At 43.7% G+C, this 18,026-nt stretch overlaps 1 protein-coding gene across 1 annotated transcript in view; it reads right to left on the bottom strand.

The window, feature by feature from the left end:
• Positions 1-9,389: 9,389 nt before the first annotated feature.
• Positions 9,390-18,026, bottom strand: part of PLEKHG7 (pleckstrin homology and RhoGEF domain containing G7) — a 34,657-nt gene continuing 26,020 nt past the window's right edge. Inside the window, exons 13-16 of the mRNA XM_074572657.1 lie at positions 17,694-17,773; positions 16,167-16,326; positions 12,219-12,316; positions 9,390-9,497 (exon numbers count right to left, since the gene is read on the bottom strand). Of these exons, the coding sequence (XP_074428758.1) occupies positions 9,390-9,497; positions 12,219-12,316; positions 16,167-16,326; positions 17,694-17,773 (446 nt within the window). The remainder of the gene's footprint in view (positions 9,498-12,218; positions 12,317-16,166; positions 16,327-17,693; positions 17,774-18,026) is intronic.

Genomic DNA, 18,026 nt, shown 5'->3' with positions numbered 1-18,026 from the left:
TTTCTGTCTCTCTGGTTCTTGGACTTTTCTCTCTAAATTTCAAACTCCACAGTGAAGGTAATGGCTGGAGTCGACTCCAACTCGGTTCTATTTGCCCACTTAGAGCTTGTTGTAGTATCAGCACCCGAGTCCTTATCCAGCTACAGCACTTGGATACTGGAACATCTTTACACATACTGTATTGCATAGTTTGCGTGTGTGTATGTGTGTCTGAGAGAGAGCATGCGTGAACAAAGGTGAGACAAAGTTTAGCTGGCATTGTAGAAATATGACGTGATACGTTACAATATTCCATCCCATATTGATTTATTTCACTTTTACGTATTTGGTTGATGGATTTTAATATTCCAGAAACCCTTATATGTGGGTTTTAAAAAGCAAACAAACAATAGTGGTCGTAGCCTGTAGCACATCTCTCCACCTGCCCATACTCTGGAAGCCCTGAGAAGTCCTTATGGTTCTAAGGGACATCCAGACCTTCTACACTAGGTGTCCTACTAAGAAAAAGTCTTTTTTTGAGACTGCTGCAGTTTATCTGACCTTTTCTTCTGTCCCTTCCCTCAGCTTTTGGTGGAAGAAGCTAAACTCCTGCTACACCTAAAACCCCTCAGTTTTCCATTGCTCCATCTGACCCTCGTTACTGGAGGGTGTTAAAAGTTACGTTAGTTATATGATTTAGTCTGCTCAGAACGGTGGTGTGAATCTCCTGCTACTGGATTAGTTATAAGCCAAACAGCTCCAAATAAGAGGCCAATACATATGTCTTCAGATATTTATTCATATTTTCTTTTCTGTACTTGCAACAGAGGTTTCTTGTAGAGTTCATGTAGGCTCCAAACTTCTTTTTTGTTGTGATTTTATTTATACCCATTTGTTCTTGGCTGCCTCTCTCTTACCTTTTCTTCCCTTTGTATCTGATGTCTCAAAACTGTTCAGGTTATTTCTTCTGAGTGGGGGTTATGCCTTCTGATATCTAGGGACCCTTTGTCTTAAACACCCTAATAAATTCCCCACACCCCAAGCTCTTCTGCGTCTTACAAAATTTTGCCAGCTGTTCAGAGAAAAGGACTGTGTCCTGAATTCCTCTGCTTCTTGCCCGAGGTAAGGAATCAAATTCTGTCACAACGATGGAAGCTTAGCCATCATTACACAGGTTTGTTTGCTTTTATCTGTTGACAGCTCTATATGTGAATGAAGAAGAGTCTCTTTTATGAAAAATGTCTAGTCCTGATGAACTCTCAAGTGAAAAAACTTCTTAATCCTTCTTCTCCAGAAGCCGTGATCTATATGTTTCATATCCCTTCTTAGCTTACCTGTCTAGTTCTACATTTGCAGCCTCAAGGAGTCTTCCTCAAGGAGTTTCCTTAAAATTAAATTATGTCCCAAAAGCCAGCTGAATTATGGAATTCATTCTCCTCGCTATGAAAGGGTTTGGGATGCAACCGTGCTTTGTGTGAAATACTGACCTGCTTTTCTGGTTCAAACTCAAGAGTTTCTTGCTCAAAAGAAACAATTGCTGCAACAGTTCCATATGAACAGAGCCTCTGGACTCGCTGTTTCTCCTTGTCAGTGTAACTGTTTGGCATAAGAATATTTTGAATAGAAAATACGAACAGAATCTCTGCCTCTGGGAATTATTTTTTTTTTTCCCTACTGATTTATTTATTGAGAGAATCTGAAGAGTTTGCTTTCGAGCCTTTCTTTCTTTGACATGTGGCTTCAGCAATGTGGGAAAGGTAAAGATGTGACAGTCCTGCTCCAGCCTTGATGTGCTCTGCCCTGTTGTGTGACACATGGAGCCTCGTGCTGCTCTTGGGATGAAGGACGACCATGTGGAGAGAGGGAAGAGAGAAGCTTCCTGTGACTGCACAAGGACAAAACGCATGAGGCAGAGGAAGATGGAAATCTCTCAGGGGGAGCTAGGAAAATGGTTAAAAGACTCACTTGTGGTCAGGCGTTTTGCTTTTGAATGGCAACGTGTGGAAGTTGAAGAGAGAGCTCTGCAGTAAAGAAGTGGTAGAATCACACAGAATCACAGAATGGTAGGGGTTGGAAGGGACCTCTGGAGATCATCTAGTCCAACCCCCCTGCCAGAGCAGGGTCACCTTAGAGCAGGTTGCACAGGAATGCGTCCAGGTGGGTTTTGAATGTCTCCGGAGATGGAGACTCCACCACCTCTCTGGGCAGCCTGCTCCAGTGCTCTGCCACCCTCAAAGTAAAGAAGTTCCTCCTCATGTTTAGGTGGAACTTCCTATGCTCAAGTTTGTGCCTGTTACCACTTGTCCTGTCCCCAGGCACCACTGAAAAGAGCCTGGCCCCATGCTCCTGACACCCACCCTTTTAGTATTTATAAGCATTGATAAGATCCACTATCAGCCATCTTTTTTCCAGACTGAAGAGACCCAAATCCCTCAGCCTTTGTTCATGAGAGAGCTATTCCAGTCCCCTAGTCATCTTCGTAGCCCTAGAAGCTCTAGTATGGTTCTTAATTGTTCTTAATTCAGCCTTTTGGGATGCCTTTGTGTAAAGACGAGCAGCGTCGCCTCACTCAGCTGGCTGCTGAAGCAGTGCGGTTGGTTGACTGCAGATCAGACCTTGCTCTGGAGCTCCTCGGCTTCAGGGGCAAAACCAGCTCTATTTCTGAAGACTGCTTTTTGCTGAACAGTTTATATGACCAACTTTTTGAGGGGATGGAAATGCTTTTCAAATGCGCATTTGTAGAAAGAGGGATTTTTAAAATCTGGAGGAACAGTGGTGTGGTAGAAGCTTTCATGCTTGAGCCTTGGGTTTGCAGCAATAGGTCAGGATTTCTACAGCTTTTCACTAAAGTAAATTTATTACTCCATTGCTAAATCTTATGCTCCTTCTTTTGTGCTTATGATTCTTGGTACTGGTCTGTATTTGTTGACGACTTGATGGTATAATAGACCGTATAATGCTCTTGGCCTCACTGCCAGGTTGGAAGTTGTGCTCAAGCTCAGTAAAATGAGCCATGAGACACATAATAAGGGAAACTGAAAGGTGAAAAGCTTTGTATTTCTAAATCTTGCAGAGTCTGACTGTTTTGATGGGCATGTTTCAGTAGGAATGTGGGATTTTTGTTGCACTGCTTTAAAATATAAATAATAGGAAAAACGTAGTAAAAAGCCTGGTAACTTCTACCACACTGAGTTAAAGGATTCCAGACAAAATAGTTTAATGCACTGATTTTTCAGACTGCAAACACAGGAACAGAGGGAAGAAGTAATAAAATGGCAAAAAAGACCAGAGCCTTGGAACCGGAGGACACACGGTGATGTGTTTTAGCAGCCTCTAGCAAGAACCAGATAGCTCTGATTCACTGGGGAGAGGCCATTATAGATCAAGAGGTGGAAATAACAGTAAAACCAGCTCTCGAACCAGTAGGTGTGTGAGATCCTCAAGCTGCCTTTGATTACTGGCCATTACCATGGCATCAGGAATGGGACAATGAACTGTGGGGTTTGTTCCTAAAACTGTCCCCTCTGCAGGATGCTCCATCCACATTCAGAATTGCTTGGGGAGCAGAATATGAGAGACCAGCTGCTAAATGGGTTGAAACAAGCTACGGAGGCAATCGGGGAAAGTGTAAAGGGGATAGTCTTGTTAAGGGTGGGGAGAGCTTCCTGGAGACCACCTCTCTTCCTAGTCAAAGAGCCACAATCCCTTGCGTTGTTGCCTCCAAAATGCCAAATCCTACCGTTCTACTCCAGCCTCATGTCAGCGATAGATACTTCATACTTCGTCCCTGCAAGCCCTCTGGAGGCAGGTAGCGTTGCAGGGGTCAGTGGCAGGCTTTTTTGACCTTAGCTGGCTGTGCTTCGCTGTTATTTCTTCTCCCCATGTATTCCTTCCCTCCAGTTTTCTTCCCCTTTCTGCAAAGGTTGAACAGAGAATAAAATTAATGAGTCACAGTAGGAAAAGCTGCTGTCTGCAGATGAAGAGACAAAAGGAATTTTCTGCTGCAGCTTCCAACAGAGGCAAGAGGTTTAGAGGGATCTCGTTTTTCAGCTGGCTTCATTCTCTGGCGCAAGAGTCCGAGGCTCTAGGGTATAGTGTGGGGTTTTTTTCCTCTGTTTTTGGAAGGTGTCAAGTAACCAAGTTGCCACGGAGTGTGGAGCACGAGGTGCACAAGAACAATGATTAACTATTTTTGTTGGTTTTGGGATGATTATTTGAGAATCCTCGCGGGAAAAGCTTTCTTGGTGAAGCAAGAAGGGATTTGGGAGCAGAAGCATGAAGTAACTAACCTTGCTGTGTTTGTATTACATTAGCAAGAACAATTGAGTCTCTCATGCTAGAAGTTAAGAGAAGTGACATTCCTAAAGAAGGGACCTGGAAAACTCAAGTACTTTTCTGGATTATTAAATGTCAGTTAAATATGAAGTGGTTAACAAATGCTTTTTGCAAAACTTAAAAATTTATGACCAGTACTCAGCGGCAGACAGAAAACTGATGGAGCTTAAGTTCAAACAGAACATCAGCTATGCCAAGAAGAATGATACCATAGTTTGAGTATGTTGAAACTGATAAATCACTCCTCCAAGTACCACCCCTCCCACTCTCATATTCTTGGAGGACTAGGAAACAACACTGTCATTTGCACTATGCACTTTTTGCTGTCTGACTGATATAATCTACAGTAAGTGGAACGGCATCGTTGGCATTGTATGTGTTAGCTGTAATCAATGGACAGAAGGTTTATCTTCAGCTGGACCTTTCACTGTATTACGTTTGGCCCCTTGCTCAGTAAGAACTGCACTCATAATTCCTTTGTACCAAAACGCAGACATTGTCTGAGAACACATGTAACAAGAAAAACCATGTAGTCATGCACGTGATGTCTTTGTAGAGCTTCCTTTTAAGATTATAACATGAGAAAACATGATTTTTATGTATTTTGAAGGATCTTGCCAGTTGTCCAGTTCTTAATTTTTGAAGTCTTGACTTCAGCACCCCTTCTGGGATAAGTTTAAAATTGTTGTGCAACCACAGCCTCTCCAAAAGCACTATGTGGCTTACTTTTCAAAACCAGCAATAACTGGATAGTAAAGTCCCTCCACAGAAACTCAGTTTTGGGGGTATTTTTTTTTCTTTTTAAAGGGGCACTGAATAAAGAGGTTTGCATCTTTAGAGAGAACATTAGGTGCCACTTAAGATCACAATAATGAAGAGGATAGGTACTAGTTAATATAATAAACTCTGCCTTTTGTCTGTAGCTCACCGCATACTATGCACTCACTGTGCAGCAGATACAGGAGTATCTGCTCATTTGAAGATTAGTGAAGCCCTGCTAACCCTTTTGGATCAATGTTACTATGAAAGCAGAAGCCTGGTAGGCGTGTTTTCCAATTTTTCCTTCCCCCTATGACCTAAACTAAAACCAAATTCATCTGTATTTCCTGCCTTTTTTGGGTAAAGAGGGCTGGGAAAGAGTGTTCGTCGTTATATGTCAACAGGCCAGTGCTGGCAGGTCCAGGCTCCTGCTGTTGGCTTTATGGCAAAGTTCTCCATTGTATCACGCTAAAGCTTGATTCCTGGCGCAAAAGGGATGTTTGAAAGAATATCTCGCTGGGTTAGCAAATACCAGAATTTTTTATAGTAATGTGTCCAAAATGCTGCTTGTACAGGATCTGTCACTTTTGTAACAAAAGAAAAAAAAATCACAAAAAAATTAATTGTAAAAGCCCACCATTTGATGCCATTACATAAGATTTCATTTAAACTACCTCTCAGTGTGAAATTCAAATATTAGGTAAATTTAATAAGGTTTGCTCACTGTCATGTTATGTATAAGTTACAGTGAATGCCAAAATTGAGAAAGTTTATCACCAAAAAGGAAAAAGGTTAAGTCTTTTTTTTTTTTTTTAATGTGTTTGAAAGTATCCAATAGTTTCAAGTTATTGTAAACTCTGTTGTATTCTTTTAACTTCTGTAGTTTCAATCTTGAAAGTCTAGCTGCTGGACAGGAAATAAATCAGAACGAGAAGCTTTCATAATCACGGTCTGCTGAGTAAAAACAATTTTGTATGCAGCTTTGTCATTTGGCTACAGATAGCCTCATTCACCAAATGTACCATTAATTCAGTCGTCTTTCTTTTTCTTCAGTACTCGAGATGTGAACTTGATGAATGGTATTCTGTAACGGATGCGTGCCACAAATTACATTGTCTTTGCCTCTTTTCTGAATTTTAATGATGAGTTTATTATTGCAGATGTGAATATTGCTCATACAGCTTAATTTCTGTATAATTGTATAAAATATAAATGGAAAAAGTTTAAAGTTCTTACCCGGTATTTAGAGGTAATGTATTATAATAGCCTTATGTTGCAGTTTTACCTACAGAGTACTGCACTTCTGTTAAACTGGATCATATCATCTTGGTAGGTGTAGATAGATTTTTTGCATGAGTGTGTTTTGTTTTTGTTTCTTTTTAATTGAAGTTCGATTCTCTTAAGTTCTGTTTTCAGTGTTTGTGTTTACTACTTGTGATCACGTAGTTGTGCCTTACATTGTGAATGAATTTAGTCCAGCGTGCACTCTAATTCCTAAACTCTATGATTTGGAAGGCAGCTGTGGATTTGGGTGAGAAGATGACACCATGCATCAACCGGTTCTGTATAAACTATGATGAAATGTTATTGAAATGTCATTTTTGTTTTCTAACCTGCTAAAGGAATGATTAATGACAATAAAAAAAAAATAATTAGACCTTTCTAATAGACCAGTTCTGTCATTCAAAACTACCTTGTCCCATTTCAGACAGCAAAGCTACTTTGAAATGGGGGATATATCTTTTTACAAATGAACCATTGGGAAGCCACACATCTAAGAACAAGCTAAACGCTCCAGTTTCTTAGATTTGTGGGGAGCTGCACCAAAAGCTTTCACATTCCCAAGGAGGCAGTGATAATGACTGTTTTCCAAACCTGTTTTTTCACAGGTTGAATTCAGAATAGTTTTTCCATTCCCAATAACTGCACGAGGCTGCTGGGTCTCCTGCGTTCAATTAAAGTCCTCCTGTCACTGGTTGTGTTCAGGCATTGCATTCAACACAGTCGGACAACTGGCTTAACTGGAGGACTCGGAAGTAGCACTTGTTTTAGTTCTTCAGATTAATGCAGGGCTTGCTTCTCAGATGGAAAACTTTCAGGCTGGAGCTGCATTGCAGAGAGAAGCCAGGTGATTAATGTGTGTGTGATCAGGCCCATGACAAAGCCACCGTTGAATTGTGGGGGCATTCACAAAAGAAGTGCCTAGCTATTGAAGCAGGTCCTCGTAGGGGCTCTGTGTAGACAGTGGAGAAAGATGGAAAGAAGAGGTCTCCTCTGAAAGGCAATTTGAGTTGGGAAGTTAGTTTCTTCCTTGACTGCTTTCTGAGGCATCTTTCTCTCCAGACTGCAGAGAAGAGCTTGTTAAGTGTACGTCTCCATAAAGACAGCCTGCGTGTGAGTACTTCCTTCCCCTGGGGTGTCCTCCTTGGAGATGTGCTGGCCTCCAGGAAGTACTGAATCTCTGGGACTACTTAGTTGTTTTGGCAAAAATGCACAGAGATGCAAAATACCATCTCACTTCTGTCAGCGCACAAAGCGCAGAGCTTAGTCTGTCAGGTGTGACTTCTCTGGGCTTGAAATATCTGTCCTCTCAGCGTTGGTTTCAAGACACTGTGAGGTTCTGGTGAGGCACCAGGGGTGGAAGGGGGAGGGTGTGACATGGTGTGCAGCTGGGCTTGGCGTCGGGGAGATTGAGCTCAGCTGTGTAAGCCAAGTTGTGGGTAAGTGGTTGCAGCTTGCGTGGCGTCCTGGACCAGATCTGCTGTCTCCACTCTGTTCTGCTCTCCTGCCTTACGTGTTCACCACTCGGCATGGAGCCTGAGTGGCTGGTCCTTTCCCAGGAAGCTGTGACAGAAACTTGCCCATCACAGGCAGAGGGGGAAGAGCAGGAATGTGTACCGCAGAGGCCTAGGCTGCATCTGGAGGGTGCTGAACCAGGTAAGTACATAGATACATACAGCCTCCAGACCGAAGCTTGTATGTACAGGTGAACCAGCTCAAGTGGATAAAATGTACCACCACGTCCTCATGGCTGGAGCTGGGGAGCAGCGGGGTTAGGGGCAACGCTTGAACTCATGACTAGTTTGGTTGTGGAGTAGAGGTGAAAGTGAAGTGAATGCTGACTTCCCCACAAATAAAGCAAACAGCCGGAATGGCACTCCTACGTTCTTCAGCATAGTCCTCATCTGTGTGGCTTCTCTGTTCAATGTCCCCTGAAGTAATTCCTGACGCTGAGGGGATACTGTAAGGGCTGAGGGAGACTAGCTGACTGGGGACAGAAAGCGGGAGAAGTGACCGAGTCACTGAGAGTGGCTTTAGGGAAGTCTCCCTTTCTCTCTAGGCTGTGGCTAACCTCAGGGGTGAGGTTGGTGAGAGCACCCTCCCTCCATGGCAAAACCTGCATGAATGTTGTGGCAAGCAGTTTTGGGCTGTTCTGTGGGTCTCTCCTACAAAAAGAGGGGAAAAATGAAGTGATTAACGGGCACGCTTCTGCTATGCTATCCCACGGGTCTGGAGTAGCAGTGAGGTGTAGAATGGTTTGGTGCAAAAGGAACACTCAAGTTTGTGAAGCAACCTTGGACTCTGAAAGCTTTAGTGGGCGTCAAAAAATGCATAATGACAGGTCTGCTGTTAATAAAGTGGTGAAAAACCCCAGGCTAAAAAAAACAACAATAAAGCAGGGTATTATCGTACTTTTGTTCTTTCTTTTTATATATTCTGTAGCATCTCTAGTTTAACTGAACGTTATGTGTAAATATGACCTTTTTCAAAGAAATCGAAATAATCTCATTTTAAAAATTAACGCGCAGTCAACACAATAGATGCTTTTACTGATCTGCCTCCACAAGCTCAATGTTAATGCAAAAAACATCGTGATATTATAGTTTAGTAAGTAGAGAGGCATAACTATCAGGAGCTATGGCTACACATTTTAATTTCATGAAATTTATTAATACAGTTTGAATGATCTTGGAATAACCCTTCTAGACTTTTCTGGTGAATGGGTTCTCCTCACCAACATAGGTTTCTTCCCCTGTCCCGCTTTCTAGGAAATGACAAGCTGTATTAAAGCTTCCCTGGCTGGCAAGAGCCTTCCCCTAGCTGAAGCAAAGGAGCATCCAAGAGTGATACGTTTATTGCGTGGCTCATGTTTCCCCCTCCAGTTTATTCCTACATCCCACGGTCAAAACTCCACACTTCGGTCTAGTCAAGTCAAAAATCTGTTAGCTTCAGAAACTTAAGGCATGCTGGAAGAAACAGTTGTGATATCACCACAGTAGTCTTCCACTGGATCTGTCGGTGCTGTGCTGACATTATTAAATTTCGGAGGATTCAGCTGGGAAGCAGAAAGCGGTGTTTTTCTTGGTTTCATGTTGCGTGGTGTAATTGGAGATTGCCTTTTCTATCTGTGACATCCATGTTTTCTGTAACATGAAAAAGTAATTTGTAAACCAAGACAACCTATGAAGGTTCCAGTAATTCAGACACCTAAACACCCAGAGCCTTTAGTTTTATTTAGCCTTTCTTCAGGCCCATGCTCGTAATTCCTGAAGTGAACATGAATTATCACAGAACCGAGATTCTCCCAGTTGCTCAGGCCACTATGCACTGCTGGAGCCTGTGTCTGGGGCCAGTGATTTCGAGTGAAGGTTTCCTTTTTGGTTGGAAGGTAGGATTTTAAGGCTCTGATTGCTTGTATTGGTAAAGTTTGCTGCAGACTACTTTAACAATTTTTGTGCTGTGTTTATTTATTTTAATGCTGTCCCTGCAGTTTGGGCTCCCTGTTCCTCTGATTAAGATGGCCCCAGTGCTATCAGTATCACAAGTTCTGTCCCCCTCTGAGATCTGTCATGTGCTGCCATGTGAATTTCAGTTTCTAGCATCACGCTGACAGCATCCAAGCCCTGTATCTGCTGGCATCCAGGTGTGAGGGCAGGGGGTGACGACTGGAGACATGGATTTAAAATACATAACTTCCTTCTCTCTGTGCTAGTCCAGATGGTCTGGGTTGCAGAAGCTGAGTTGCCTCTGAGTTGCTATGATTAGACATTACAAATTAGTTGGCAGCAATATGAGCCTAAGGTCTAGCTGTGCTTCTCCCACCCCAGGATTTTTATTTTGCCTGGTCAGGAGCTGCTCTCCCTGCTGTAATGCACGTAGAGGCACCGAGCTTTGATGCAAAGAGTAGAAATGCACGAGAAGGGGCAGCCTGTTCTACTTCATGCTACGCTGGGATTCATCATTTTTCTTATTGACCCATCTGGTTGTTTCTTCTGTGTGTTCACGCTCCGAACGAGTTAAAAACTTTGCTTCAAAAACTAGAAAGCTGGAGAGATAAATTGGATGACCTCCAGGCCTAAGGAATCCCAGCAGGGGATGTGAGAAGAGGCCGCACGTGCCTGGCAGAGCCCAGAGACCGGCTTTGGCATGGGGTGGTTGCGCTGCATCCCCTGGAGCTGCCTGTGGAGGAGGTTCCAATGCAGAGGGTGGTGATGGTTACACAGGGGTTTGCCAGGCAGTCATGGGGCCGTAGTGGCAGGATTAAAGCTGTTGAGCTTTTCAAGGCTCAGGGAGGAGAGCAGGGGATCGAGGGGGGGAAAAGAACAAGAGGACAGGACAGTGGTATGGGTGGGATGAGCAATAGCAGCGTATTTCAGGTCTGTGTTTTCACGTGCCTGCTGAGTTTTGGGTCTCTGAGAGGTGGGAATGGGACAAGGGATTCGCTGCAGTGACGTTCAGTGGATTGCATGCACTCCCCGTGCAGTCAGTAGAACACAGTATGGCAGCGAGAGGCAGGTGGGCAGGATGAGGCTGGATCTCACAAGGGAGCTGGGAGCCGAGACAGGCACGTCACAACCAGGAGGTCTACGAGGCAGCTCGCAATGTAACAGCCCTCTGCTTGGGATGAGTCAAGGGGAATATGACATGTACGGTGTCATTCAGTTTGCTGTCTCCCTTTTGGTATAGCTTAGCTAGCTCAAGGCCCTGCTCTCATCCTCACCAGTATCAATATTGTCCAGATCATCTTCCTTTCTGCCTTGCAGCATCACGTCAGCTAAACCCATGAGCTCATCTTGGCTAGTAAAGTGTCTTTAAAAAATATATGGATCATGCTGAGATTGGGTTTCCTGGGAGCTGAAATAAGGTGGTTGGCTTCATTCAACCGGTGATGGAAAGTCTACCTTTCCTAGGGCCCAGAGTGCCCAAAGTCAACAAAATGCAGTAATGCCACCACATCCAAGTGGAAAGAACCTTTCACTGTGGGGTTTTCTCCTTTGATAAACTGGACTTGGGAGACACTGAGAAGATGGTAGCCACGTGGTGTGAAGACAGCTTTGGAAGGCAAAGGTAATATTTCAAGAACAGGAGAAGGTAACAACTTCTTGAGTAGATACCTATTGTAGATACTTATTCCAAGTACCAACCACTGACTTAGAAATGGGAAGAATTCACTCATTGCTTTTCCCTGAAAAAGTCTATCTCCTGTGATTTACTTTTAAGAATTAGTGGTAGCTAAATGTCTGTGCATTAGGTATTAGAGAATGAAATTCGACTCAGAGGAGGAAAAAAAAAAAAAGAACTTCTGTGAAGTTCCTACCACACTTTCAGATGTTATATACAGTGCTGTTACTAGAAATGTGATGTGGTGTGAAAACGAGGGGTAAATTTATATAACGGTGGAATTATTCATACCATCTGTTCAGTCTGAAATTGCAAGATGCGTGTTGTGCATAGATGAGCATGATACAGGTCTCTGCTCTGAGTACTACTGCGTATCAGTTGGGTGTTTGGCGGGGGCTGCTTTGGTGTTGACTTCTCCAGAGGGGCTGACAGTCTTCATTTCTCTGACACAAGAGATGGCTTTTTTTTTTTTTCTTTTAGCATGATACTCTTTTTCAACAAGAATACAACCTGCTACCAACCCTGGTATAAAATTGGTACATGTTCAACAGCAAATATTCTGTAACGAATGTGTGAGCCAGAGCACTGGGGTGTTATTTTGTTTTGGTTTGGTTTTGGTCAAATGTCACAACTGTAATAGATTCTTAGCATAGCACGGCTGCTTTTGGGCCAAGATCCCCCTTTAGGGAAAGTGTAGTTGTGTAATCAGAGAAGAAAAATAAAGGTGTGCTACTGCCCCTTACCTTGGCAGTCTCTGTCGGAGCTTGTAGCAAGAAGACGGCTATGCACTGACGATATCTATTTTCATGCTGTATTAGGAAAGCATTTCGGAGGCTGAAGCCTGGGGGGGAAAAATATGGAGAAATGATATATTATGCGGGAAGCTTTGTTATTTCAAAAAGTTAATTCTGCTGGCATTTGTTTTATTTTTGATTACTTTATCTTTGTGCAGCTAAGGTGCTTTTGAGTCTAGCTGAGGATCATTAAGAGAAGATTCCATTCAAAGTGGACTAAACCATAACTGAAGTTAGAGGGGAAAAAATATCAAAAATTAAAGAGAAAGGCCCCATCTTTTTTTTCTTTTAACTCAAACAGGTCTGTGTGATGGCTGCTACGTAGGGCTACACTCGGGCTGATAGAATCATAGAATCGCCTAGGTTGGAAGGGACCTTTCAGATCATCTGGTCCAACCATCAACCTAACTGACAAAAACCATCGCTAAACCATAATATGGTGGGTTTGGGCTCTCCCTGGGGCATGTGCATGACCCGGTGCCACCGGATGACTGCTGGCAGCAACATCTCACAGCACCGGGCTCTTCGGTTCCTGCCAAACTTCTGCAAAAGTTAATCGTGTGACAGCAGCATCTCTTGGGTCCTGCAGATGACTTTAGGCATTATGGGGCAGGTTTCCCTGCAAGGGGATGAATCAGCAGCAATGTCACATGTCTGGAGTGAAGGGGTGGCTTAAGTTTGCTACGAAGCAAGGTTGGGGGAAGGGGGAGGAGAAAGCATCTTCAGGTAGCCACAGTCCTGCGGCAGATGGCAGGCATGCTTGGGTGAGCTGGTTGTGGCAGGGAGGAGGGCACAGCAACCTGTTGTAATGCACTGGATTCACGTGTGGTTGGTTTTTTTTAGCTGGAGTTGACGTTGCTGTCAACAAAGCGAGGGTGAGCGAGGCGCAGGATTGCCTCCCTGCGAGCGGTGGCCCTCGGCGGAGCCCTGCTCCTGAGCCCGCGCAGCCCGAGGGGAGCGCGAAGCTTGAGCTGCCAAGGCAAGGCAGCGCTTTTCGGAGCCCACTACAGTTGACATATCTTTTTGATGAACTTATCTAGTTCCCATCGTTTGCTCCGAATCCCTGTACTATGTAGAATATCTTGCTGCTGCGTAATGCTTCTGGTCCAAGCATTTCCAAGCCCTCTACAGTCAGACGTCAATAGGTCTCTGGAAGATAAAGTGTCCTGTAATCCTAGTTTTACAGAAAAGGAAGGTGGAGCACAGACTGGTTAAATCCCTGCAGCAAATCAGTTAGCAGCAGAAATTTGTAGCAGCAGAGGGGGTACGTTTCAGAACTCATGCCTTCTGTCTGTCCGTGGTCAATGGGAAATACAACTTTACGGTTCCAAATATGAATTTTCTGGGCAATGCTCAGCATCAGACTCTCAGTAATGTTTTCTAAAAGAAATTCCGTGGCTGTAGATATTATCAGTCTTTGATATAGCAACGCATCAGTGGGTCTGGCTCCTTCAGTCTTAAGGTAAAGCATTATTAGGGGAGCAATAATAAGTAATTGCAAAGATTAAATCCAGAGCAGAATGTTAAAAGGAAAGCGATTTCCTAATCAGAAAGTATGTTGCTGCTTATGGTCTTCATAGATGGGTTCCTACTATTACAGTTACACGGTAAGTTACATCTCTTGTACAAGGTCCTGGCATTTACAGATAGTTCTGCTTTTAGAGTAGCATATAATAATATAATGTAGACTATATATATATTATATAGCATAATATTGTGTTATGAGCACACCATTATATCTCTTATCCCTTCCCTGATAGGTAGCAGGCTAGAATTATCCTGCTTAATTATCAGCCTCCTGCTTGCTGCCAAAGGAGTATTTCTATGATTTTGCTATTTTTTTTTTCTAGTCCTTGTTTTGTGGTATGTTTCTTTCCAAAGTGAGATCAACTCGCAGCAAATTTATGGATGCAAAAGTACTTGTTAGATCAAAAATCAGGGTTTCTTTTTGATTAATGTGATGGATCACTTGCTGCACTTTCTGAGAACATACTGACTAATCTTTTACTGCCACCAGTGGTAAAATTCTCCTTCAGTCTGCAAATAAATTGGCAGCATTCCCCAAGGTCACACATTTCTGACAATATTTAATCTTCTCTCTTTTTTTTACTCTCTCTCTTTTTTTTTTTTTTTAATTCCCCCCCTGGAAAGGGACATTTTCCATTGACGCTGGAAGTTCTGCATGTTGCTTTACACAAAATGGTGTAAATATGAACTGCAAGCCCCCTGTAGTCATTTTTCTCACTATTTTTATTGTACCCCACTCCAAGGGGTCCTCTATTGGGATGGGGCTTCCAAGGTGTTATGAGACTACAAGTGAGTAATGGAGACTGCCAGAGCTAGAGCTGTGATAAAGCTGGTAGGAAAATATGGGGGAGAAGTCAGGCAATGAGGTCCAAAGTGCAGGGAAGGGCCATAACCAGTGGCCAGAGCCAGGGCTGGGATGCAGCAGGTAACTTTGCCTTTTCCTCTGGTTGCGGCTGGATCACGGATCACAGGGATAGAAGGACCCTGGTTAGAAATCTCTGAATGTAGGAAATGCAGGCTTGGCCAAAACCGCAACAAATCTTATTCCCATCTCTGTGATGGCTTTTGTGCCCGATCTTGTATGGGCAAACCACCCTCTCCAGCCCCCAGAAGCTGTTGACCTTGCATCTAGACTGGGCTTAGGCAGGAACGTGGGGCTGCCCTCCCCCCGACCCTGCGGGCGAGAGGTGTCTGCCTGTTTGGTTGGGAGGGAGACACGTTGGGCAGACAGACAGTGCCTGGAGCAAGTTTAAAAAAAGGTTATTCTTGTCTGTGTTCATCCCCTTATCTTCAGTCATTTGCCTTTTATTGCCTACCTTTAATTCCTGTCAGCATTGATGCTGAACGCTAACTGCTCTGGGTGAATGTATTTCAGAGTTATCATAAAATTTATGGGCTCTAGGTTTATTTCCCATATCTATTGATTTTCTACAGAGCACTCTAGCTTCCTGAGCTTTTCCTCATAGTCTTTAGGATTAGGATGGCCAACAGGCCATTTTTCTTGTATCTCTTTGATATAGGAGGCTCCTGGGTTCTGGGCAGCGTGAGACTGAGGTGTGTGAGGCCCTGAATGAACGTCTCAGACCAAGGGAAGGCCTGATTTTTTCATGCCTGCTCCCTGACCCAAGCTCTGATTTGATGATTCCAGGGACGTTGTTTTGGCAGGGTAAGGCTGGTCACTCTCTGTGGAGGTCAGTCCTCCTCTCCTCCTCCCCTAAGGATGCAGCAGCAGATGTTTTTGGGGCAATTTCCCCTGGCGATGCATTTGTATGTCCGTGAACAAGGAAGCATTGACATATGGGGGTGGTTTCCACCCTCCCAATAGCTGGTGGGGGGGTGAGTAGGAGCAGCAGCAGGAGGTACATCTTCTCTCCATCCTCCTCGGGGATTGCTGCTGCGCAGGTGTGGGGACACCCAGGAGAGGAGTGCGCTGGGCTGCCGGGCAGTGGGACAACTGAAAAAGTGCTGCACAAACTACTACAGAGTTGAAAATGTACCTGGGAAAGAGGCCTGGGGTTTGGCAGAGTGTGTTAGGACGGTTAGGGCAAGGAAATACTTGGTTCGTGAGAAATAAGCCACTGGAGTCTTGATACCTCCTTGGGGGCGAATGGATAATATGACAGTCGCTGCTGTGTACGGGAAAGTCACTGTTAGAGGCAGGGGACATGGAGTGTCATGTCTGGGTTAGCAGGTGATGCCTCGCAGTAAGAGCAGAGCTGTGAAGCCAAACGGTGCCCAGGCACCAGCGCTTCCACTCCAGGCGTCTGGGGGTGGTTTGTGGGCAAACGGCGTCTGTATCCTTACACTGCCACGTACACAGTGCATTGAGGCGGTGTTTATGAAGACGTTGAAATGCACGTGGGCACGTACCTGTAACGTGGATGGGGTCAATGTTTCTCAGTGTCAGCCTGTCTAGCGGGATGGGCTGGTCTACGACTGTGCAGAACCCACCCTCTCTTACGAAGGACTGCAGCTCAGGAGCGAGGGAAGGACAGACAGGGATTAAGCCAGTGTCTGAGCCCCCGTATTTCTGGGAATAGACAATGAAGTTGGTTAGCTGGTTGTCTGCTATCTGCTCATGAAGTATAGGCACTAAACAGCCTAAATTACATGTTTTCTTTTATCAATCAGACAGCATATTTGCCTGAGGAACCTCAGAAAAACTCATTGGTACCTGGAGTTCTCCTGCAAGGTCACACCTTGTACTAAAAAAACACAGTAGAAACACAATACAAGTCCACTGGCAGAAAACATTCAGTTTAAGGTGTTCAAAGGTCTTTTTCCCCCCTCTTTCACCCTGCCCCTCCCCCCTTCTTTTAATAGCAGGACTTTTTCTCTGTTCCTTGGAGGTGCGTTTCCCCATCTCCCCTCACGTACATGCAGAACACAATTGCTGGGCCTCTAGATGAGTTGCAGACCTTCACAGAAAGTTCATCAACTCATGCACATGGGGCAACCCTCAAAGAACCTTGCCTAAGGGCACCAGGTCCCCTTCAATCTCTGCTCCCTTCATCCCCCCCATTGCGAAGGGATGGTGCTGCTGGTCTAGAATCTCTCACTGCATGCCTTCTCTATCTCCTCCAAAAGCAGAACACCTGCTTCTTTAGAAAAAAGCCAATAAGTCTTTAAATCAGACAGGAACTTCTTGATATTTAGCAGAGGTCCACTTAGCCTTAATTTAGATCAGCTTTATAAACTTAATTAGCTAGATGCACTCCTACACTGAAGCTTTAGGAATTTCAGGTCATCTAGTGCCTTTTTTAGGTGGCTAAATACAGAGATTTATCAGCTATAGAACTATCTAGCATCTTTCATCAATAATAACTTTCTTAAGAGAAGTCATAATCTCCAGTTTAAACTAGGAGAAAACAAGACAAAGAGAGGCCACGTGCAACAGGCTGCGTTAGAACTGAGAATGAATCCAGCTTTCCATCTATTTTAGCATTTCCCTGTTTGGCTTTGTTTGTTTGTTTGTTTTGGTGGGGTTTTTTTTCCCCCTTTTTTACTTCTTTCCAACAGTTCTGGTATCTCTGGGATAAAAATTTCTTAGGTTGCTGGACTGAGTCATGAGGGGAGCATTAGAAAACTTCTTACATTCTTGAAACTTTTCTGATGTTTAGGACTCCTGCACATCAAAACAACACCAGGAAAATACTAAGTTAATATAATAACATTAATTCTGCCTGTCCTAGTGTTCTTTTAACATACTGAGCCTACAAACAGGGTTTTGAATCAGTGTTACGGTTTGCTATTAGCATAAGAAAGTACCACCCGTCCTTCATGCTGATTAGTCATGTATTTTTATCGTCAGATCAATCTTCCAAAGTACATTCAAAATATTTACTAAGGTAAAAAACATAATAACCACAACCATGTATATCTCTTATCTATTATTACCTTTTTGTTACGTTTGATTTTGGTAATTAATAAGAAATCATCGAATAGGAAGAGGTAGACGTCAAGGAGTCTTGTGCTTTCTGAGGAGGAAAACAAAAAAGTCAACTGGGTGTGATTATTTTAAGGAATTGCTGCCTCTAAGATGAGGCACATCTATGAATCACTGCATCTCACAAAATGCTTTTAACAAAGAAGCATCGTTTCCAACATTTTACAGAATTACTCATCCCCTAGCCTGCACTTTCAAATGCAGCACTTAAAAAATTGTATGTCTCTTGATGATTTTGCCTACTAATACTAGGACTTTGTAGCAGCTGCCTCATTATGAAAAAA

This window comes from Larus michahellis, chromosome 1 (genome assembly GCF_964199755.1).
Source record: "Larus michahellis chromosome 1, bLarMic1.1, whole genome shotgun sequence".
In the NCBI taxonomy this organism is placed as follows: domain Eukaryota; kingdom Metazoa; phylum Chordata; class Aves; order Charadriiformes; family Laridae; genus Larus; species Larus michahellis.
Note: the sequence above shows the minus strand (reverse complement) of the source record. Positions and strands in the feature narration are given on the sequence as shown.